Source organism: Vitis riparia, chromosome 13 (assembly GCF_004353265.1).
Source record: "Vitis riparia cultivar Riparia Gloire de Montpellier isolate 1030 chromosome 13, EGFV_Vit.rip_1.0, whole genome shotgun sequence".
Taxonomy (NCBI): domain Eukaryota; kingdom Viridiplantae; phylum Streptophyta; class Magnoliopsida; order Vitales; family Vitaceae; genus Vitis; species Vitis riparia.
Window position 1 is genome coordinate 18,593,014 of NC_048443.1, and position 24,366 is coordinate 18,617,379.

A 24,366-nucleotide genomic window follows, 5' to 3' on the forward strand; every position below is an offset into this window, starting at 1 on the left:
GCATTTCCGTTATGTATTCTAGGATTCTTCTAAGACTTTGGTGTTTTGATGTCGTGGTATTTATTGAGTTTGTTTGGTTGGAACCTTTTTTATTTTCTGTTCGGTCTCCAATTTTTGAAAGATAGTCGATCCTTGTATTTTCCAATTCAATTTAATAAATATCCTGTTTCAATCAAAAACATTTTTAAAAGAAATATGGTTCTACTCCTCCAAATAAATTTTGCAACTGTTAAAAGAATTAAGGTATATACATTTCTTTTAGATAATTCTATCAAAGATTGTAACATGGAATTATACCTTGTGCACATAAAATAGAATAAGGATCAAACATAAAAAATTAAAAATAATAACCTTCAATTCTGCAATCTCCTGCTCCCGTTTAGCAAATGGTACAATGGAAGCAGCTTCCTTTTTCTTTGGTTTTTTTAGCTGATTACAAGGAAAAAAACATGGATTAAATCCAACATGAAGCATGATGACTTCTTATGCAACTATACAAGACAAAACAAAATTTGACAAGAAACATGTTCTCTCAATGACTCTTCAAAGGATTTCAGAGTGTGAAGATAGTTGACCACTAGATTAGGTTCAACAAAGAGAAAAGAGGATAACGTTTTTGAGAAAGCAAATGAAACGCACACCATATGATGATAAACAGCTTTAGTTCTAATAGCATGACAATTATATGTTGCAAATACATGAAAAATATATAATGAAAGAAGCTGAAGGACTTGAAGGAATCATTCTGAAATGAAGAATGCCGCTTTTGAATCTCTGACTTTGCTGCTTCAAGCTGTATCTGAAATCAGTGTTATTGTAATCCAGTCATCCACAAAAATTTTTGAAGAAATGAGGAAGAGCATAATATTTGTAAAAGGATAAGCCACGAAGCAATGCTTCAACCCATTGGGTCAAGGTTTTGTAACCTTAAAATTGGGAATGGCTGCCCTACAATGTTCAAACAAACCTAATAATCTAATGCTGATTTACAATTTTCTTTGTTATGTTACCATGTAAAATAAATCCTTAATCAAGAGATAATAACACAAATAATAAGTCATCTAGCGCTTTTGATTGACTAATGAAGCAACATTTTCCCCTTTTTTTTATTTCATTACAGTTAACAAGCTATTAAATTGTAATGAATTTCAAAATTCTATTAATGACAAGTGAAGACATATCTATAGATATCTACCGAAGATCATCAAACTTTGTTAAAATGACAATAAGGTTTTCCCTGGAAAAATGAATGGATATATTATGTCAATAACACACATTCTTACATTAAATGCATGAAGTGCTGCAACTGCAGTCTGATGATTGGAAAATGTAGCAAATGCAATAACCTGCAAACACAACTTTCCCAAATGAAGGGATGATAAGGAAGGAAATAATAATAATAATAATAATAATAATAATAAATGAAAATAAATAAAACAAAAAGAAAATAAAATGAAATGATAAAATAAAAATAAAAATAAAAAAAGTGGAAAGGACTTTGGACCATCTACACTGTTATATCTACATCTTGGAACAAACCCAATACCATTAGAAGTATTGTCTTACCCTACTATATTAATTTATAGATTAATGCATCATACCAATTGATAGATGTCATATATTGCATGATAATGAGGATAAAAAAATCACATGTTAAGCTGGATTTTAACATTGAAAGCACTTCCTAGCTAGTCAATTGTATACTACCTTGTGTATGCTCGATTTTCTCACATTTCCATTATTTCTTATGTTTACAACTATTTTCTTGAATAATTATGATCTTAGAAATATCTTGGAACATGTAGAATGCAAGGGTGGGTATGAGTGAAGCCAAATGATCATCACATGAAGATCCATAGCTATCCTATTTCAAGAAACAAAAAGTTTTAGGTTGGCTAAGGGAGTCACATATTTTCAACTATGCTCAAATAATTTTTTTTAAAAAAATTCTAGATTTATTGAAAATTAAGCTCACTAAGTTTTATAAGATTTGGACATCATTTTTCTATATGGAAAAATTTGGGCAAGATTGGTAAAAAATAAGAGAAATGTTGAAGGAGTTTTGGAGCATCCTAGAGATAATCGCGCCACCTTATTGCTTGGCACCATTCTCCCTAGTGGTGCCACCATTTTGAGATGTGGAAGACCCCCTTGCTAGAAAAATTAGCGCTAGGATGGTGTCACCCTATAGTCTCATGTCATTGCCTAAATTTGTTGTCATTTTGCTCTAGAGCTCCGAGAACATGCAGGGACCGTATTTTAAAAAAATAAAATAAAATTACTAAGCCACCATTGGATCTCTTACCTTTTTCTATGCCTCATGAGCATCTTCTTCTTCCTTAAGAGAGTTTTTGGGAAGAAAAACTTATTGTAGTTGGAGTTTAGATTGTCACACTCTTTTACCTATTGTTTTGCACATTTTAGTTGTTTTGTAATGTCTTAAATTTATTTTCTTTGATTGTAACTTATTTTTAATCTTTGATTTAATGTAATATTGGATTTAAACCTATGGTATTAATTACTTTTAATTTAATGATAGATTTTTTTTATTACAGAATACATATTAACTTTACTACGATGATGAGTATCTTTTTAAATACATATACTTAAAAAAAATTTAAATTTTGTTTTATTTTTTACTAAATTATTTTTTTATAACTTTTATTAAATAATTAAAAAAATTTATGTTATTTAACCTAGTTTTGATAAATACGGATAAATTATATTTTATTTTATTACCAACAAAAAAATAAAAAAATAAAAGAGAAAGAAATAAAGAAGGTCGTGAGATGGAGAACCCCTCCAAAACCATAGGGCGTTTAGATATTTAGAGCGTGGAGTAGATTGTGAGGGGTGAGTGTGGGCTGTCAAATGAAACATTGAACTCTGCTATGGAAACTCTATGTCCCTCAGCCACCACCTTCAACATTACCAGAAAATTCTCCCACAAAATTCAGTCTCAAGCTTCCTCTCTCTTCCACACAACCCTTGCATTTCCCAGTCCATTCAAAAACAACTACAACAACAATCTCTTGAATCTATCTTATTCTTCTTCTTGTTCCATTTCTTGTGTTTCTTCATCTTCATCAACAGCAACAAGCGCAGTATCAGCATCTACGACTTCCACTTCCCTTGCTTTCTCTGCTTCTGCAGGTGAGCGGCAGCGCCACTGGATGGTGCAAATGGAGGCTCCTCCGCAAGTGCTTCGTTCCAAAGCTGAGATTATTGATTACTATGTTAGAACCCTTGAAACGGTTCTGGGCAGGTGGGTTCGTGTTCTTCTTTGTAAAATTAATTGAACCCATTTCATTTCTCTTCTGTTTTGGGCCTGAATTGTGCTTCAATTGTGGTTTGAACAGCGAGAAGGATGCTCAGATGTGTATATATGATGCTTCTTGGGATGCCCCTTTTGGTTTCTGTTGCGATATCGATGCAGAAACTTCTCGCGAGCTTTCTGGTTTGTTTCTAGTTCTTGTTCATTGTTCTTTCTTCCATAGCTTCTCTATAGGACCCTCAATCATTCAATTACAGCATAGGGAGTGCTCAAATGCTTTGCTTTTATGCCAAATGGCTTTAATTTAATTTGTTGGGATTTGTGCATTGCAGGTTTACAGGGGGTTTTATCTGTTAAACCCGACCCCGATTTTAACTCTGTGAAAAAGGACTATACCTTTTCGAATATTCAACTGGGTAGTGTGTCAAACTCAGACATTGGAAGTCCTCAATTATTTCCTGCGGGGAATTCCAAGCACTGGCTTGTTCAAATGGACAGACCAACAGTTGGAGTTGTTACCAAGGCGCAGATGGTTGATTTTTATGCTCAAATACTAACCAAGGTTTTGGGAAAGTAAGTATTGATTGTTTGAAGATCTGTTTACTCTGTTTTGCTGTGCCATTTTATGTGTTTTCCTGAGAAGTTAGAGTTTCTTCTGTAGTGAGAAGGATGCCCAAATGTGTATATATCACATTTCCTGGCAATCTGATTTTGGATTTTGTTGTGAACTTGATGAGGAGTGTGCAAGAGAACTGGCAGGTTAGTTTATGCTGTCATATTTTTTTTGTATTTCCAATTTATTATAGGTAGATACTGTCACTTGAAGAGATGCTCCTATGACTGCAGGTGTGCCTGGTGTTTTATCAGTTCGCCCAGATGAGAACTTTGAGTCCAATAATAAGGATTATGGAGGTTTGTCCTTTGGTTTAATTTCCTTAGCTTTGAATTTACATGTCATCTGTTTGTGGTAGCAATCCAGCAGAAATTATGTCTTCTATTTCTCTGCTCTTTTTTCTGGCTTGGAACTTCAAATCTTAGTTTAGAAGTTTCTAGATGATATCTTCTGGGTATTCTGTTGTCATTGGTAATTTCAAATCTGAAACAGTTCGTTTCCTATGTTGTTAGGCTATCACAGCTTAATGGCCTTTTGTTGTCATATGGGTCTAAACATACACACAAATGCCTGTTAATATCATAGAAAGTGTATGGTTTTAAAGACAATAACCCTGATTCTCCAGACCACTAAAATATCCATAACATCAAATTTTGGTGCAAGCTCCTGGATGAGTTTCATTATTTATTTTTATGTGTAAAGAAATCTGACCAACTTATCTGCAAGTCTCAGCATGTGTCAGTATGTACCAATTTGTTTTTAGACCAGCTGTGTTGAAGTCCCTTGCACCCAAGGCTTCATATTCTAAGCTTCTCTTTGCATCTAACATTTCTGAAACTTCTCCATATCCAATGATCAAAACTCCAAGCCCCCACCCCCATAAGCCACTAGTCTCATGACCAGTTCTAAGGTCAATACTTGTACTTAAGAACAGCCATAGAGGTAAAACCTTCATAACTTCAGGTTAAACATTGGATTATGTGTTGAGCAATCTATAACTGGTCTTAAGTTGTCAAAGTTTCAAATAACAGGATGAATTATTACAGGTGTGTGCCAAACTTCCACAGTGCACTTCGAATTTGTGAAAAGCTTTGAATGGTTGACAAAATTCAAAACCTTTTAAGCTATTTATTTAAGGCGAGACTCTCAAAGTAAAGTATTATAGTGTTCTTCAAAAATTCTGTAGACTGTTGGAGGGGTTAAAAGAATTCCTGCTATGTGGCTTAGTATGCAGTTTTTACAAAGAGAAAATTTCTGATGGCTGGTGGAGCAAGATAAGGAAGTGGTAAATCAAGGCAATCATAAGGGTTACGCTGGGATCTATAGGATTAGCATGTTAATCACCACTGACAACGCAAGAGAATGTAATAAAATGCTGGAAAAGTTTCTGGAATGAGAGAAGAATAGCAGTGGATGCATTAATCTTTTGTAGTTGCCCCTGAGATTATAGATTGGGTCCAATTTCATAATATTCTTAAATAATACCATCCAAGGGAGACCAAGTTCAGGTACAGGCAATTAGGTTTTAGGGGATTAGAGGATACAAATGCCATTCTAAAAGTGGAATGAAATAATTGTTATAGAGAGGTTTAATAGGAAGGAAGTATTGTTCACACTGCTTTATGATGCCAAGAGGCTTTGATAATGGATATTTGGTTATGATGTATGTGTGTATGTGTATGTGTGTGTGAGTGAGAGAGAGAGATTGTTCACACACACTAAGGGTTTACCTAGTATGGTAACATTTGGTGAAGGGTAGGTTATTTTTATAAAAGTTGGTTCATATGAAATATTCACTTTGTGCTACGTTTGTTGTATTATTTCTAGCTTATGGTTCATTTACATGCCCTTGGAGTCAGATGAGGAATGTGGCACAAAAATGGAGTTGCGGATGGATACCAAAAAAAAATAAAGTGATGCTTTGAATCCAAAAGTTTTGAAGCAAGCCAGCAAGAGTATCCAACTTGTTGATGAGTAAGGGAGGATTGGGAGATAGTATGGCTGTGCAAAAGTACACAGAATGCATACAGAAGGCACTGAATGAAGCAAAATAAAATGCATCTACCCAAAACAACCTTCATAAAGACATAACTATCCACAATTGAGGCTATTTAAAAAATCCAACAATGTGTAATTATTATTATTACTATTATTGTTGTTGTTGTTGTTGTTGTTGTCCAACAATGTGTAATTCTTATTATTATTATTACTACTACTACTACTACTAATAGTATTGTTTTTGTTTTTTATCCTAAACAAAATGTATTAGAAATTGGGTAAAGCAAGTATTTGAGAAGGATGAGAAATCCTCCCCAAATTTAAAAAAACTAATAAAAGAAATGGAAGATTAAGCCTTCTCCAAAAATAAATAAATAAATAAAAAGACCTATACATCTATATAGAACCATATGAGAATATACAACAAAAACCTCCCACCCCTCCATCAATATTAATACAGCTCCTTCAAACAGAAATCGAAACAAATCCCCTCTCCTCTCTTAACCCTTATGACTTGAACATTGAAAGCCAGTCAAGCTGAATAACATTGAGAGGAATGCCCTTAAACAATGCATAATTATCCATTCCCAACAAAGCATGGGACCACTCTAATGGGGATTTAATAAAGATTTCCTTCAATTTATGATTTGACAGCTCTTCTTCATTGAAAATCCTTTGAATACGCTCTTTCCACATGCATCAAAACAGGAATAAGGGAGACATGTACTGAACCTTACTTCTCTTCTTATCCAAGCCCTTAAACTTCCACCTGAGGAGAAGATCTTTCACTGAAACTAGAAGCATCTGATTCAGACCTAATGATTGCTAATAGAAACCTGAACAACATTTTAATGGCTCAAGATGTGATTAGTTGATTCATCACCATTTTTACTGAGAATGCATCTGTTTAAAGAGAAGATATTTCTATAGGCAATGAATATGTGGAGCGCGCATTATGCACAACACTGATAAGTGACTTGGTTCAATTCATGATTGCTTTAAGTGTTGATCTGAGTTAGAATGCCTTATAAGTGATCTAACATATTAAGTGTTGGAAAGGGTCTGAGATTTTGTTTATGAGTCAATTGGAAAATCATTAATAGTTTCCTAATAGGACATATTCTTGTAAGGGAGTTTCCTATTATCATAAAGGAAATATCCTATTGTGAGATCTGCTTTTAGAAATAGGTATCTTTAACAATTATACAATTAGTTTCTCATATGGAATCTTCCTGTGTAATTAGGAAAATATGTAGGAAGAGATTTTGACTTGGAGAGAAAGTCTCTTTTTGGGTGTAATTAGGACTTTGAGATTTGAGAGCCCTAGGTTGTAATTTCCTTATATAATAGTGGAAGTTTTTCTTTTCTTTGCCTATGGATGTAGGTTGTAGGCTGAACCACGTAAATCGTTGCGTGCTTTGCTTTTTTTTTTTTTTTTTTTTTTTTTTAAAAAAATTTCTTATTTTCTTCTCCATATTATTATTATTTGTTGTGGTTTTTCACAACATTAAGGCTCTAGAGTTTCTTCACGAGGACTTTTAGAAAGTCATAAGTTTGATGAACCTGACCTGAATATAACTTTTAACTCATTAATTAAAGTCCCTTGAAAGCCTGATTTTCAGGCTGTCAAAGTGAAACAAATCCACTGGCTATGTTTACCTGCCATAATTGCATACAAGAAGCCATCAGCTACATTTTCTCAGTAGCTGAGATTATCTATATGAATTCATGAGTATGTTGCTGCAGTATTGGACATAAAGTAGGATGATGAACAAGACTCAATAAAGATTCGTCTTTTGGTTGCTGCAGTATTGGACATAGCGGATCATCTTTTTTATGTGGTTGGCATGGGACTCAATAAAGTGGAGGTTGTCTTAGGTTGACAGCCAATGTAAATCCATCCGTCAAACTGTCATCTATATAAACCCTGGAAAGTTGAAAACAGAACTTGTGTTGTCAACCCCAGAAATTATGATGAGGTTCAATTAAGTTCTATAGAACTTGACTGCTTCAAGAAAGAGGCCATGATCATTAAGTTGTTGAGGAAAAAGATCTAGACATGTTTAACACAAGGATAATCTTTTTGTTAATTAATATGGATTCAACTGTTCAGCCATGTTCAGATAAATAGTATAGCCAGCATAAGTACTTGTTTATTTATATTTTTTATTGCAACTTTTTTTGTTTAAGCTTTTTATTTTATTTTAAGGGAGACGAAGTTTGTTCTAGTACCTTGTAAAAAGTTGCATTTAATATCTGAGTTCTTAGTGGAAAATTTGTGTTTCAATATTCTGAATTACTATTCTTATTTTTATTTTATTTGTACATGCAAATTGTCATGTATTTCATTTCAATAACCTTTAGAGGCCGTGTGAGAGTGATTCTAGTTAATGCATTTTTCTTTTGTGGCACTTTGGTTAGCAACGCTTCCATGAGAAACACTTCTAGAGAGAATTGCTTAGTGCTTGGAGATGAACAAAAAAAAAGTGCTTTGATAGTGTTTTTGATGATGTATTATATAATAAAAAAGTCATTTTTGGGAGAATCACCTTCCAAGTGATTGTCTAGGAATCAATTCAAGTGATTCTCTAGATATTTGGAAGTGATTTTAAAAAATTTGTCAAACACCTAATTTTTGTAAGAAAGTGCTTCCATGTATTAGAAAGCACTTTTAACCCCTTTTAAAATCACTCGTAAATGGGATCTTAGTTTAATTTAATATTATACCATTCCATGAATTTTACCTTGTAGAGTAACAAAATATGCATTTTCCAGGTGGTAGTTTACAGAATTCTACAGATTCACTGGATTCTATGGAAGCAAATCAACCGACAAATATAAAAACTAAGAAACTTTTGTAACTGGTAAGTTGCAAGTATCTAGTTTAAGACATTTTCTGCTCGTTTATTTTACTTCTCCTTGCTCTTTGTTGGTATTTGTCTTTTAGTCTTCTACATATGAATTATATCTGCATATACTTGTGATGTTCTGACAAGTCTATATTTTGAATAATGTGAATAATGTTTAGTGTGGGTGGACCAAAAAATAAAAGCTCTGAAACATCAGAACTATTAGTATCTTCCAAAGTTTTAAATCCTAGAAACTAAGCCCCTGATTGAAGTTGGAATTTAAGGCTTAGATGAACACCCCACACCCACCGCCCCCCCCCCCCCCTCCTTTTTTTTTTTTTTTTCCTTGTTTCCCTTTCCACTTAAAGCAGTGCTGGAAATACTTATTTTTGGACAGGGCTATCTTTCTATACATCTGAGAAAACCTTACGCGGAGCATTTGAAGGATTCGGTGAACTTGTTGAAGGTATTTTTCACCTTTTTCCACCCATCAAAATAAATTATTGATTCATGTAGCAAAAATGAACTGATGGATTTCTTTTCTTGACAGTTAAGATTATAATGGATAAAATTTCTAAAAGGTCCAAAGGTTATGCATTTATAGAGTATACGACTGAAGAGGCTGCTAGTGCAGCTCTCAAAGAAATGAATGGCAAGGTAGGTTCAGAGATGAGCCCTTGTGTGATTGTAAACTCAAATCTGATTCTTCAAGATAGAGAAAGACTTGACTCCAACTTTCTGTTGGTGGTGCTTTCAGATTATTAATGGGTGGATGATAGTTGTTGATGTTGCCAAGCCAACCCCACAAAAGTACAGCAGGAGCCGTCCAAGACCAGCAGTCTGACATGCGAATTCCTGCCAAAACAAGAGGGTTCTACTAGTATAGGCAATCTGATAAAAGGTCAGTATCATCAGCTGTACGGATTTTTCAGAACATACTAATCCTGTAGTAAGCAGAATTAAAGATCCAAAGCATGAGGAAAATCTTAAGATTGCTAGGTTCAGTGATGAGTGAGAACTGGATTTTTTTTTTTTTCTTCTTTTGGGCTGGGGGGTGCTGGCTATACATGATTTTTAACTTTGAATTGGCTGCTGGTTTTGCAGGAGTGTTGGCTGTTCACCAGATTAATTGTGAATTGAGTAGTTGGAAAAACCTTCATCTGCCTTAAGCCTTCACATATTTAATTGAAGATTTGAACTTCATACCTTGGTGGAGAATTTTGTGCACTTTATTAAAGCCTACCTGTCCATTGCCTTTCACATGTCTAATTGAAGATTCATCAGTTTAGATTCCATAGCATTTCTATTGCTAATACATTCTTATTTTAAAGTGCTCACTATCTAAGAAAACTGGGTCTTGGATTTTGGAATCAGTCTTCTTCCCCATATTCATGAATCTTTCATGCACCTACAGCTTTGCTTAGAAGGAATGCAAAAAAGGAATAGGTTGACTAAAGCTAGAAAATGCTACTTACTGTTACTGTTACCAGTTATATAATAATCTGTTTGGTTTGACACATTCAGTCACCTCTTGGCCATGAAATAAACCAAGAGGTTGGACTCTCTACTTGTCTGTTCTTCTATGACAGTCTGTTTGTTTTGACGGGAAATGAATGTAATATGGTACAGTAATGCTAGGCCTATTTTCCTGACAATTCCCTGCAAAAGAAGAAAAAAAATGAAGTGATTTCCTACTGTCTTTGATGACAATAGAACTGTTCAACTGATGCCCTTTTGTGTCAGAAGCTCCTGCATGATGAAACCCATAGCTCTGTTTTGTGGACCAAGCATTCAAAAATATTCCAATGGCATCGAATTGTTGGTGGGGGAGGAATAGTCCATGGATTGACTCATCTTCATTATATGTGACAGATAATGATCAAATAATCCAGCAGTAGTTTCCAGGACATTGACAAGAGCCAAAGTTGTCGGCATTATTAATCATGCAGAATCAGTATCATCACTTTACAACATCCACCTGATTTGAAACAGGCAAAAATTAACATTAACACACAAGTATTTTCCCCCTCTTGGAAGGGCTGGCAGGATTTACAATGCCACCCAGATGGCAGCCAAAGGGCTCAATCAATGAGGAGTCCTGTGACTAAGATCCAAAAGGGGCATCATCCCTCCTCCCCGAACTCCTTTGTGAATCTATTGTGCACCTCCAGATCTGCTTTGCTCACTGTTGGTCTCTGTCTTGCTAGTACTTTTTCAAAATCAGTCCTTGAGATGGGCGGAGGGAGGATCTGCCAAGTCATCAGTAACCAACAAGGATAAATTCAGTTACCTTTCACGATGAAAGAACACAAGCAATTAGCTGAAGCTAGAAATTGCAGTTCTTTAGAAATCCCTTTCCTGAGAAAAATAATGCGGAAAGAAAATGTATATATTTCATTTTTATTTATTTATTCAGGCATGCTATTGCTGTCAAAGTAGTGAATAATGTGTGCTCAATGATTGTAAGGCATATTATGCAGACCTTTCTACAACTACTTACTGCAAAAAAGAAGTCATTTTCCTGTCATCCTAAGAAATTTTGAAATTAATCAACAGAAAGAACAATGTGATTTTTTCTGGAATAATATCTGGCACTGGATTTTTTGAAGCTCCAATGCTATGTTTCATTCTAGGAAAGTACTAAGAAAAGGAAAAAAAATGTAAAGCCAAAAGACGTTCTTTTGTTTGGCATACAATGGAAAATACGAAAGAAAATCAAATATAATTAATCTTTATATACAAGAAGAAAAATAAGTAAAATAAGTTTGGAGTTTGAGGAAACATGTAAAAATAATTTATTAGCTTTAAATCTGTATTTAATTTTCTTTCACTTTTTTTTCCCCCTGTTTTCTCTATATTTCATTTTCTCTGCATTTTCCCTCAAAATTTCCAATTTTCCAATAACCCAACATGAGGTAAATGTAGTTTCAGTTTTCCACCAATCCATACCTTTGAAGCAAGGCCTTGTGCTTCAAGTTCCTGCAAAGTAACCTGAACAGCTCTGCGTTGAGTAGGGCCACAAGGGACCCAGATGCCATTGGAAGTTTTTACAAAGTAAGAAGCATCCTTAGTTTTCCGAACAGGTTCAAATAGTACATCATTGACCTATCGAATAAAGAAAAGAGGATCAGCCAACTACTTTCAGCCACATAACTCACTAAGAAACTGCTAAGCAAGAAAAAGGGTTTGCATCTGATACAAAACCTGAAACTTACACAAACAGAAATATCTGAACCAGAGAATCCATCTGTTCTATAAGCCAGGTGTTCAAAATCATGTTCAGTCAAGTTATGAGGAGTGTCTCCCAGATGAACCTACACATAGCCATCAAGATCCATAAGGCAACCGGTCAAACAAATAATGTTCTGTAGAAACATACAGTAACATTAATAAAATCCCATTACCTTAAACATGTGCTGCCTTGCTTTCAAATCTGGAAGAGGAATGTAGATTCGCTTGTCAAATCGCCGTCGGATGGCCTGCAAGTCACTGTAACTTTAGCCCAAAAGTAGCAATTCTGACAATCTCAGATAGGTAAAGTTAGTTCTACAAGATAAGATTTTTCTCACCTGATCCAGGGAATAGGGAGTGTTTGTGGCAGCAAGAACAAGAACTTTCTGATCATTGTGCCCTACACCCTAAAATTTAAATAGATAAAACCCCATTTGAAAATGAGAAGCAAAGAGCCAGAAAAATCTTTACACAAGTATGCATAGGTGTGTGTGAGAAGCATTGAGCCTGATCAATCTTTACATGAGTATGCATGGGTGGGTGTGTGCGTGTGCGCGCGTGCGTGTGTGTGTGTGTGAGAGAGAGAGAGAGAGGAGGGTGGGGGGGAGGAGGGTGATGTGTGTGTGTGTGTGTGTGTGTGTGAGAGAGAGAGAGAGGAGGGTGGGGGGAGGAGGGTGATGTGTGTGTGTGTGTGTGTGTGTGTGTGTGTGTGTGTGTGTGTGTGTGTGTGTGTGTGCGTGTGCGTGTGTGCGTGTGTGAGAGAGAGAGAGAGAGAGGAGGGTGGGGGGGAGGAGGGTGAAGTAAGCATATATGTGTGTGAAAAGAGAGAGCTATAAATTTAGAATATGTGGTATACTGAAATCAGGAGCTGATATAATAGATCCTTTGCAGTTTGCATATCTGTGTATGTGTGCCATACGCACATGTGCGCATGTGTTCATGCACATGTGGCATGTGTGAAGTAGAGAGCATAAAATTTAAGTTGGTACACTGATATCAAAACTGCTGTAGTACATCCTTTGCAGTTTGCACACCCTAGTGAGAAGAAAACAAATAATCCATTAACCAAACCTTCACAATCCCAGTTCCCTGTTAGGTCAGAAACCAAATCTCAAGAAGACATAAGTCAAGGGATCATGTTATGCTAGAAATTTAGTATATGTGGTATCATAAGCTACTGTAATAGATCCTTTGCAGTTTCATAATCATTAATGTCTGTAAAATGAAAAAAAAAAGACTCCATCAACAAGATCTTTTCAATCCCGGCTTCTTCAGTAGGGTCATAAACCAGATTTTAAGAGACACTTGGACCATAGATGAGTTTCTGATTAATCAAGAAGAGGTTTCTGAGCTCTTCTAAGTTAAAGATGCATAAAAAAATAACCAACATTAACCTAACTCATATGTAGCAAACCAAAGAGTTCAGAAACCTAAGTGGACATTGTCATGGACTGCACAAAGTTGGAAGATGAAATCAGCAGCCCTTACTTCGCTACCCATCAGTAATACATATACATGATTTTTAAGAAACAATAAAAATTTCTCATTGTACCAGTCCATGAAATAAAATTCAGTGAAACTGATTGCTAATATATCTCCAAACAACTACATCTCAACACCCCAACCCTCAAATGCACTCCACAATCTCCACATGCAAATGAGTATGCATTTACATACAAATTATATCAATTAGGTCTAATCATAATACTTGTAAACAGAAGGAAGATTAAGGCTGTTCTTATCCATTATAAGAGTACCTGCATCTGAACAAGAAGCTCTGTTTTAATACGTCGGGAGGCTTCGCTCTCATTGCCTTCACCTCGTTGGCCACATAAGGAATCAATTTCATCAATGAAAATGATGGAAGGAGCACTTTCACGAGCCATTTGAAACAGATTTGAGACTAGCTTTTCACTTTCACCCATCCATTTTGAAACTAGATCAGATGAAGACACACTGTGGAAAGACAATATTTGGCATTTGTGACTTCGTAGGCTCAAGTCTATCAAAATAAACCTGTATCTATGATATTAAGCCAACCCTTCTTTCGTTTGTATTTATGCATTTGTAACTCTACAGAAGGTGCAAAGCACAAATATGCAGGATATGGGTTTAAAGTTATTATACAAGTCGCTGCATGCATGAAAAGACTGCCAAACATGTTTGTTTTGTACCATGCCAATATATCATATGCATTTCACCAATTTATGCATTTAAAGACATAAATAACATGCAAATGCATTTTCCAGGGAAACAAAATCAAATGGATGAATAGCTTCAATAAGATTTCCCATGGAAATCTTTTTCTATGACTGGCAAATAAGTTTGCCAGTAAAGTTTTGTCATTTATATTATATATATAAATAGTAGGCATAAATTGATTAGAAGTCACAAATTAGCAAGTCAATAGAAGAGCACGCTAGACAAGTTTTAAGGTTTAGCAAGTAGTTACTGCAACAGTTTGCTACTATATCAGGCTACTACACTGAACGATTGTTCATTTATTGAAAGTAAACTACTGGGGTTTTCTTCTCTTTATCTTTAATTTATAGTTCAAGTGTAGTTAGAAGTTTTTTCTTCAGTCATGACCAGCTATATCATAGATTTGATATATTCCTCTAGATATAGACAGCTTTAAGCTCAATATTGATGGCTCCATAAGTAATTTGCATGCTGTAATGTTAGGTCATTGGAAATTCTGATTGCTGTATTTGCAGTGCAGGAGTTAAATATATGGGAGATGCTTCAGTGGTGTTACTGACTGTGACTTTTAGAGATGGTCTTCTTTTGGGCAGTCTGCTATGGGATTATGAGATTTCTTGTAAAATGTTTCCTCAGGATAGTTATAAATGCTTCAATTAAAGGTCCCTGATAGCATCTCTATTTTAGTGTACAACATCTGGAACATTCTAAATCATTTGAGTTCATAACTTGATAAGAAACCACATTTACTGAATTGGTTGTTGATTTGCAAAGATAATAAGAAGGGGGGTCTAGGTATCAAGGAATTATCCTTTCTCAATAAAGCCTTACTAGGAAAATGGTGTGGGAGATTTGCTTTGGAAAGGGATGTCCTATGGAGAAAGGTCATAATGGGAAAGTTTGGGGAAGAGCCAAGAAGATGGCACTTTAGATTGAGGGGAAAGGGTATGGTGTTGGCTTGTAGAAGGCAATAAGAAAAAGATGAGAAGTTTTTAAGGCTAGGACAAGGTTTGAGGTAGGCAACAGGAAAAGAATCAAATATTGGCAAGATGTGTGGTGTGGTAATGTTCCTTTAAAGGACTCTTTTCCATCTCTATTCTATTCTCTTTTGCAACTTCCAAGGAGGCTTGGGTGGATGATGTTCAAGCTATAGAGGGCAGGCTGGTATTGTGGAACCCATGTTTTTTAAGACATTTCCAAGATTGAGAGATGGATAACATTTTTAAATGCCCCTTTGAAAGCTTCATGTGTTAGGAAGGAAGAGTAGGGAGGAGGATAGAATAGCATTTTAAGGCTAGGGAGAGTGAGAATTCTCCATTAAGTCTTTTACTCTACCTTGGAGTTAGTGGGGGAAAACTCTTTTACCTCAAAGATAGTGTAAGGCTCTTGGGCTCCAACCAAAGTGAGTTTCTTCATGTGGAGGCTGCATGGAGAAGGATCCTAACCATAGACCAACTCAAAAAAGGGGATGGTTCTTGGCGAGTTATAGACATATGTATAAAAATGCAGAAGAATTGGCCATCTCCTTATCCAATATGCAGAAAGCTAGGATACTGTGGCACCTTTTATTCTCTTCATTTGGCACCTTACAGATTCTTCCTTCTTCAGTGAAGGAATTGCTAGTAGGTTGGCATGTGAGTTTTGTGGATAAGAGAAGAAAGGCCTGAAGAACAACTGCTTTTTGCCCATTCTAGACAGTTTGGCAGGAGCATAATCAACCAACCTTAAAGAGGTGCAATGCTCGAATCAATCTCTTAAGGATTCCCTTATAAGTAACCTATACCTGTGGTCATGAGGGTCTCTTCAAGATGATGTTCAAGCTGGTTCCCATTCCCGCTAGACTTCATTCAGTGGTTGTGCTCTAAGTAATTAAAACATGGTTGTGGTTGTGATTGTTGGTTGTATCTTTTTTCTTTTTAGATGTATACATTTTGTGTACTGGATGTACACCCTTTTGTCTGACTAGAACTTTTAGTATATTCTCATTTTCCTATAAAAAATAAATAAATAACTTGTAGGCATGTTTTCAAAGAAGCTAATAAACTACCTGATAGTACAGCTAGAGCAGATCATGATATTATTGCAGCTGACATTTTTCCAAGGAATAATTTTATAGGTAATATATGTGAAGAAGCTGAGGTACTATGGTATCGAGAAAGTGTAACTAATCTTTACTTTTAATAATATTCTTTCTCCTTACCACAAAGAAAAAGGAATTAAAAAGGGAATAGATAAGAAAAGAAAAGCAACTCCCCATGTTTTTAAAAAATTCTATATTGAAAAGAGGAAAACATTGAATATCTACCAGAAAACTATTCTTGTTCTTAAAGTTTCACAAATCCAACCACCAATGAAGTATTAATTGATCAGATAAGAAGGAGAAAAAAGAAGGGAAAATGTTAAGGCTTTCACCACCACTAGATCTCAGCCAAACCCAGTACAACCTGTCAGCCTGCTGGCTGTTAACAAATAACAAATATAATACAATTACATTTCAATTTGTTTTTCATTGTCAAACTTACCTATTTGATAACTTAAGTTCTTCAATCACTTGGCAAAGTCCTACTCCCATTGGTCAGTCTAGTACAATTTCTCACAAAGTGAAAACAACACAGAGAAACTTAAAACTCAAGTACCTTTAAAAAAAAAAAAAAAATTCTGGACAAGAAACTCTAGTAGCACTTTAATGCACTAAACCCTTCTGAATTTAAAATTTCAGATCTAAGGATTTTTAATCAAAACCAAAGGTGTCATTCTGTGCCTTCTATGGCACTTAAATATGAGTCCAATTGTTTTTCGTTTTGAACTTTTTTATTTGCTACTTCAATATTTCAAAAATCAACCTCATTTTTATTTTGTTATTATCATTAAGCTGATTACTCCTATCTATCAAAAAGAAAAAGAAAATTAAGCTGATTACTCCTCCAATTGAACAACTTGTGAATTTAAATACATCGCAAACATTCTGGAATAGTTTTACTTCCATGAACAAATGCTCCTCAAGGATGAAATGTACTATTCATAACACATTATGCTATATGGTTATTATGAGATGTCAATAGGCATGCAATAGTTTCCCTTTCATGTCAAGGATGAAATGCACTATTTAGAACACACTACCATGCTATATGGTTATCATGAGATGCCAATAGGCATGAAAATCATGAATAAACAATCAGGTTTAATTCTAATTTTTCATCCACACCATCCTCAATGCAGTTTTAAATTGAAACTAACAATAAGAACCCTCAAAATCTAATTTCCTTATGATATTGACATTATGAACCATAACTGAAAGACAAGCTAAAGAATTCCATGAAAGAAAGGAACTTGAAAGAGAAGCATGGAAAAGATACCAAATTAAAAAATAGAACATAAGATGGAGAAGTGAGCTCGATAATTGAATGAAGCAACAAAAATACAATGACAATGAGGTGAAAATGTTAACTGGAGTTCAGGATTGCTTATGAAATAGATGCTTACTAGCTTTGTATCTGCTATAGTAAAGTAAATGGCTAATTTTAGATGATTATGAATATGCTACCTGAAGAATGTTGAGTCTGCTTCTGTTGCAACAGCCTTGGCTAAGTATGACTTTCCTGTTCCAGGTGGACCATATAATAGAAAAGCCCTCCAGGGCCGTCTCTTCCCTAAACTTGAGTAAGAGATCAAGCAAATTGTTGAACACGAAAAGGAAAAAGAATAACCATTTAGCATTTTAAATTTAACAGATGATAAAGATGAAGCAACTGAAACCAGGCGATAGCTTAAATGATAGCATAACAATGCAAAAAATGGGTATCTTGTCTCTTTCAAATTTCATTGTACAAATGTCAGCAAAGATAGCATGCCCTAACGTCATAGGTGAAGCAGATCCTCTTCTTTGCATGAAGATTATACTTAGAAAAACAAGGCCCAGAGACTGGATTGAAAAGGGAGAAAAACCTGAGAAGGGTTTGCTTGTGAAGAACTTAAAATGCATAGCTGATGAATGAAACATTTCTTCACTAGCAGTGTCAACATGGAGGGTAGTAAATACCTTCTTATTATGAATCAATCATATCTATGATTGTCTTTTTAGGAAAGTGTCATAGCATACACCCATATCAATAAGGGATCTTTCATGTGATTAACTGAACTGAGATTGAAACTATAATCTGATAAATAGGTTTTCAATTCAAATTGAAAAAACTTGGAAACCTCTAATAATCCCATGTCTCTGCCAATTTGAATTGGCTCCTCACTATGGTTTTCGACCTACTCATATTTCACAATTTTCAGCATAAAAATTTATAGAACTTCCATTGCCATGAATTTTGTTGCAATGGCCACTTACATGCAGTATATGCTCCTTCCAGTAAACACAATAAAGCTAATTATACAGATGATAGCAAGCAAATAGTCTTGCTACAACACCACACTACAACATAATCATTATCATCTGCGGATTCAGTTTAAATTTGTTTTGCTTCTTTGTTTTTTCTTTGTAAATAAAACAATTTTAAATTTCACTTTGTTAGTCATTATTTTTAAGCCAGCATTTTGCATTATCCCTTTAACTAACCAATACGCCCAATAACATAAATGCATAGCAACTATATGAACTAAAATGACATCTAATTTCACCTAAATAACACCCACCTTAATAATCCATGATCCCAAGTAATTAAGAACAGTATAGAAATCAGATTTTAACATTTTACAATAAGAGAAAGGAAATTTAATTTTGAATTCTCCCATTATAATCCACGAGTTTCTGGTCGGAGTGTGCTATAAACCCAATGGCTATTCCACACTTACTTCAACTCGAACCACACAAGAAAACCATATGGCACCCGGTTCTGAAAAAGGAAAATTACCACTAGTTGTACTTATTCTGCCAATGGTGCTCCCTGATATTGTTATACACATGTGACTGTGCACGCATGTACCAAACTGATATCCCCTTCTCAGATAGCCACATGGGGAAAACGAGTATAAAGAACAGACCGACAAAAAGGCAGATATCAGGATTGAGGAACTAACCAGTAAAGAACTGTGGGAACTTAACAGGCAATATGACAGCCTCTTGCAGTGCCTGCTTGGCGCTCTCAAGCCCAGCCACATCACTCCACTGCACATTTGGCTTCTCAGTGATTATAGCAGAATTAAGCCCAGCCCTAAGCTTGGCTTGCTCCGCATCATCCCCATCTCCCCCATCTCCATTCTTGGGCTTTGTTTTTGGCTTTGCAGCCACTGACGCATTCCCCCCGTTTGAGGCTGGACCAGTCCCCCCATCATCAAGAACAGCCCTGATCTCCTCTGCCCGCCTCAAATATTCAGTGAATTTCTGAGTAATAGCTTCCTTAATCTTAGGATTCTTCTCGTATTTCAAATGCGTCTTGAAGTACTCTAAGGCATTCATATAAAGCGGAAACGCCTTACTATAATTGCCAGCATTATCTTCCTGAACTGCCTGCTTAACATACTCTATAGCTTGCTCCTTAAAATTGCTATACATCTTCCAATTACATTAAATGCATGGAAATCAAACCTGAAACAGCTTTGCACGATCAGACCCATACTCAAAATTGTTAATTATTGATAGAAAATTTTTATGAATAAGCAGAATGCCTTAAACAGTCCAAGTAAATCGAAATCCAAAAACCCAATACTCAGAAATCGTCATTTCCATTGTTTTCCCGAGAATTCTAATACTTCGAATACAATCCGATTCTAAGAGCTCATCGATTGGATCAAACGCACAAAAAAAAAAAAAAAAAAAAAGACAACCAAAAAATTTATAACATCTCAAACGAGATCGTACCCACCAATCCTTGAAACACTTTGGCTTCAATCAAATCGAGAAACCCAATACTCAGAATGATAAACAAATCAAACCCAAAAGGACCCTTCACGCGATGCTTGTCGGATTCTGAAACCTCAAAAATGTAAAACCCTCCAAATTAAAATTCTGAAGAAATTTCAAACCGGAAATCAAAGAACAGATATTGGTCTATGGAAAAACCAATGGGTCCAAAAGGATCTTCTTTTTGGTCTTTTTTGGTCTTCTTTTTTTTTTTTTTTGTGGAAAAGAACGAATTGTGAAATTTGGGAGAGTATTGTAGAGAGGAAAGTGCCTGATCACCTATTTGATTTCACATTTGGCGGCTGAGGGGGAGCTTATGAATAAAATAATGTTTTATATCAGGGTTTTATAATGATAATATATGAAGTAGATATTTTATTCTGTGTAGATCCTCCCGTTAAAGAGAGTACGCCAGTTTTCGTGTGGCAGCAAATAGACTTTCAAATAAGATTTAAAATATTAGTAAATACGGTCTATACTTAAATTTTATAAATATATCAAAAATATCAACAAAAAAAAAAAGAAATAGTTCAAAACTCATAAAAATGTTTAGAATTTTTTTTTAAAATAACAAAATAAGTAAAAATATACATATTAAAGTTATTTTATAAATATAATTAACCTAAATATGAATAAAGATAATATTTATCAAATTTTTATAAAATAAGTTAACTCAAATTCCTTTAATATATTTATATTCATTTATTTTAAAAATTAAAAAGTATTTTTATTAAAACATGTTTTATTATATTTTAAATAAAATAAATTAATTAATTTATATAAAATATTTCATTTGAGATTTAATTTCTAAAATTTTATTATAAATATGTGGTGCCAACCTTTTCTATTAACATTAATTTATTTAAATAATTAAAATTATTAATAATTTATCTTATCAAATTAAATTTAATTTATAAAAAAATATATTTTTAATATTTTAAAATAAAAAAATTTAAAATTAAAAAGATAAATAAAAAAAATTAAATTTGAAGTGATAGTAATTTTTTAAAATAAAATTAATGAGATAAATATGAAAGTTGTTTTTAAAAATTATCAGACTGGAATGTATTAGGTCTTGCTTAATTTGGAGTCTACATATTTGTCTAGTAAAAAGAAAAATCATAACAATAAGATTCTATACATAAGAGAAACAATAAAGTTACTTTAGATCACTTTTTGTCTATAATTTTTTTTATATTAATTGGTTCATTATTTGAGTTCCATTTGGGAAAAAAAACTACTAAACTCAATAATGAACTCAACATGTTAAATCTTGCTTGATTATAAGTCTATTTACCTATAAAAAGAATAAAAAAATTATGGTTCCATTTAGAATTGAAAAAATAAAATCATTCTTGATCAATTTTTATCCATAAATTTCTAGTAATGATTGATTTACTATTTGAGTTTAAAATTATTTTTTTATTAAATTCATTAATAAATTTAATGCATTAAGTCTTACTTGATTTAGAGTTTACTAGCCTAGTGGTTTTTTATTTTTTATATTTTTTTCTTGCTTATTGCAAAAGTATGATTAAATGCAAAGAAGAAAGTAGCAAAGTCATTCAAAATGAATTATGACTTGTAACTTTCTTATGTTAATTGGATCAGTTTTGAGTTTCATAGCTTTTTGTTACTAATCGAATCAAATTTTTTGAGTTTCAAATTATCTTAAAACATTAATAAATTTCATGTATAAAGTATTATTTGATTTAGAATCTATTTGCCCTAATGAAAAATTTAGAGAAGTTAAAGAAAATTCACAAAAACACATGTAATTCAAAGAAAGATCATATTTGAGGATTTTTGGTATCGGTATTAGGTAGTGAAAAGAGAATATAAAAGAAAGATACCATATTTTACATTATTTGCATTTTATGGTTTTTGTTTTTGTTTTCTCTATGTTTTCCCTTTATTTTTAAAAGCTTATGGTAACAACTTTTACTTAGGACCTTTTTGGTAACTATTTTCGAAAATAACTTTTAAGAACAATTTTTAAAAATTGTTTTCTAATTTTTGTAGAACAAAAGTTTGCTTAGAAACTTAAAATGTTTTTAACCTATTTTAATATTTTTTAAAAATAATTTTTATATGTAATGTTTTATTTTTAATTATTCTATATGTTTGTATAATTATTTTTTAAAAATAGTTTTTAGAAAACAAATAAAAACAATAGAAAACAACTAAAAGATATTATCTTAAAACACTATATTTTTTGTTCTGGAGAATATAAAACTGTTTTAAAAAACAGTTCCCAAATTGGTCTTTAATATTTAAAAACTGTTCATTGTTTGATTTTGTTTTTGAAAATTATTTCTAAAATATAAGGCCCAACCATTGCTATGAATTTTAAAAAAGAAAAAGAAAATGTTTCTAAATCAAATGGTTTTTCTTATATGTAAAAGGACTTATTTGATGACTTATGTAGAAGTTAAAAAGAAGAAAAATAAGTATTAGGAATGTATTTCTTTAAATAATGGTCACTTTAAGGAAAATAATGAGGAAAATCCTTGAATATTTTCTTTTAAAAAAATTATGACGTCTAAATTAAAAAAAAAAAAATCATTTTTTTTATAGTTTTGGTTAGGATATACGTCCTTGTAGACCCCTTAAAAAATAAAGGAAAAAATAGTTTTTCCTTAGGTTTTGGGACCACCCAGGAAGAGGCTTTGTTTCAGCATTCCTTTGAAGTGAGGGGGGGCACCTCCCAAGAGAGGAGCAGCACAGGACGGGTGACAGGAGAGAATGGCTAGCCATGAGGGTGGTTGGGAGGCCATGCTTGCTGATGGAGAAATAGGAGAGGGAGTGATGGCTGTGATAGAGGGTTTTTGAGGTTGAGGGGTTTTAGAGGGCACCGGGAGATTAGGAGGCAGGGAGGAGGAGGGTTCTGTGAGAGAAGAGAACAAAAGGAAAAAAAATCCAGAGAGGTGCTGGGAGGGAGCGGGCGTTGTACCTACAGAGGGGGGATCTTATTCAACTTGGGAGGCTAAGGAAACGCTCTCAGGTATGACTTCATGGACTCATTTTTATTCTTCAGTTTATTTTACTTCTTCTGGTTATCGTTTCTTTGGCTTGGATGTGGGATTTTTGTTGGAAGTTTTGCATTTACTAGTGTTGTCCTTGGATCTATTTTGATGCCACCACTTAGTTTTCAAGCTCAACATTGCTTTGTTTTAGATTATTTGCCTTCTTTTCATGCATGCCCACCCCATCTTCATACCCTCTTTTCTTTCAAGCCTACCATACATACTTTTCCATACTCCTCATGCACATAGCCCCCCCCCCCTTACCCATATCCACACTCGTTCTCCAACCCATCTCTCTCTCTCTTTAAAGCTCCTCTCATATTCATTTTTCTAACCTACCCCTCACCACCTTTTCTCTCTCTATATTCTCATACTTACCACTACCCCAACCTCTCTATGTGTGAGCCTTCTTCTATGGCTGGGAAATGGGCAGCTACCAAGCGGCGGTTCCCTTCCTCTGCCACTCTCAATCCTTGCAAAATCTAAAAGGCTAGCAGCTGAAGACGTTCTTCCACGTGGTTTTGAAAAGAAACATGCAGCTTCACCCTCATCATTTTGGCCGCCACCTACATGACAATCTTATTGTTAAGCTCGTGAAAGATGTTGAGGCAACTCGCAGTGGTTGACTTGGATTGGTGGTGGCGATAACAGCCATTAACGGAGCCGTTGGACGAACCATGGGAGCCCGCGCCATTCCAGTCGACCATCTCCCCAGCACTGAGATCCATGCCGATGCCGCCATCTGTAGGTGTAGCCACATCGAGCCCAGAAACGAAGAAGAAAAGATGGAGGCCAAGATCCCAGATGTCCTCGCCGACCAGCAACGTTGAGCCTTCTTAATGCTCTCGTGCATGAGAGGTGCTCCATCGGTGGTGAGGGAAAGGCCTAAGGGGATCAAAAAGTGGGGAGTTAGGGATAGAAATGCATGGGCACGACCTGCAAGATGGGCTTGATGAGTTTTGAATAAGTTAAATGCTTGCATTTGAAATTTTTTTTAGACACTTTTTTGGGCTTGCCTAAGGTGACGGATTTGGGCTTGAGTTGGAGCCCAGCCCAAGCATGTTGATGGAGGCCCTCATGCTCTCCATGCCAGTCACCCTCATGGCCCATTTCCGCATTGAGTTAGCCCATTGGGTTGCTTTAATTCTAAATAAATCTTTAAGCCTCTAATCTTCGTAATTTATTAATTTATTTATTCATTTTTATTTTTATCTTATTTTGTTTTTACCTACTTTTTTTTAAACACAACTTAGAGTCAATTAAAAGACAAATTATTAGGGTTGAATATTCTTTTCAAAACTTAAAATAAGTCATATATTATCTTC

General features: G+C 34.4%; 2 protein-coding genes across 4 annotated transcripts; one reads left to right on the forward strand and one right to left on the reverse strand.

The window, feature by feature from the left end:
- The first annotated feature begins 2,844 nt into the window (after positions 1–2,844).
- Positions 2,845–10,107, forward strand: LOC117928626 (organelle RRM domain-containing protein 1, chloroplastic-like). The gene is made up of 10 exons (XM_034848562.1): positions 2,845–3,265; positions 3,360–3,457; positions 3,607–3,847; positions 3,936–4,033; positions 4,121–4,186; positions 8,661–8,742; positions 9,106–9,200; positions 9,285–9,391; positions 9,492–9,635; positions 9,839–10,107. Exons 1-9 carry the CDS (start codon positions 2,892–2,894, stop codon positions 9,576–9,578), a joined length of 1,248 nt encoding a protein of 415 aa, XP_034704453.1. The 5' UTR covers positions 2,845–2,891; the 3' UTR covers positions 9,579–9,635; positions 9,839–10,107.
- Positions 10,108–10,557: 450 nt separating this feature from the next.
- Positions 10,558–20,252, reverse strand: LOC117928624 (protein SUPPRESSOR OF K(+) TRANSPORT GROWTH DEFECT 1-like). Of its 3 annotated transcripts, none has more exons than XM_034848560.1 (9): positions 19,978–20,237; positions 19,193–19,700; positions 17,712–17,817; positions 13,723–13,921; positions 12,304–12,372; positions 12,139–12,213; positions 11,950–12,048; positions 11,684–11,839; positions 10,558–10,983 (listed from the first exon to the last, which is right to left on the reverse strand). In XM_034848560.1, exons 2-9 carry the CDS (start codon positions 19,665–19,667, stop codon positions 10,858–10,860), a joined length of 1,305 nt encoding a protein of 434 aa, XP_034704451.1. In that variant the 5' UTR covers positions 19,668–19,700; positions 19,978–20,237; the 3' UTR covers positions 10,558–10,857. The 3 variants fall into 3 exon arrangements, with proteins under 3 accessions (XP_034704451.1, XP_034704450.1, XP_034704452.1); XM_034848559.1 differs by having other exon boundaries at positions 19,974–20,237; XM_034848561.1 differs by lacking the exons at positions 10,558–10,983; positions 11,684–11,839; positions 11,950–12,048; ... (1 more) ...; positions 12,304–12,372; positions 13,723–13,921 and having other exon boundaries at positions 17,736–17,822; positions 19,974–20,252.
- Positions 20,253–24,366: the final 4,114 nt, after the last annotated feature.

Coding starts and splice junctions, on each gene's coding strand:
- LOC117928624 (XM_034848560.1), bottom strand. CDS start 19,667: ATGTATAGCAATTTTAAGGAGCAAGCTATAGAGTATGTTAAGCAGGCA. Junction 13,922..17,711: donor GCAGACTCAACATTCTTCAG/GTAGCATATTCA, acceptor GTCTTTCCACAG/TGTGTCTTCATCTGATCTAG. Junction 12,214..12,303: donor CTCCCTATTCCCTGGATCAG/GTGAGAAAAATC, acceptor AGTGACTTGCAG/GCCATCCGACGGCGATTTGA.
- LOC117928626 (XM_034848562.1), top strand. CDS start 2,892: ATGGAAACTCTATGTCCCTCAGCCACCACCTTCAACATTACCAGAAAA. Junction 3,458..3,606: donor AACTTCTCGCGAGCTTTCTG/GTTTGTTTCTAG, acceptor TGTGCATTGCAG/GTTTACAGGGGGTTTTATCT. Junction 3,848..3,935: donor CTAACCAAGGTTTTGGGAAA/GTAAGTATTGAT, acceptor TTTCTTCTGTAG/TGAGAAGGATGCCCAAATGT.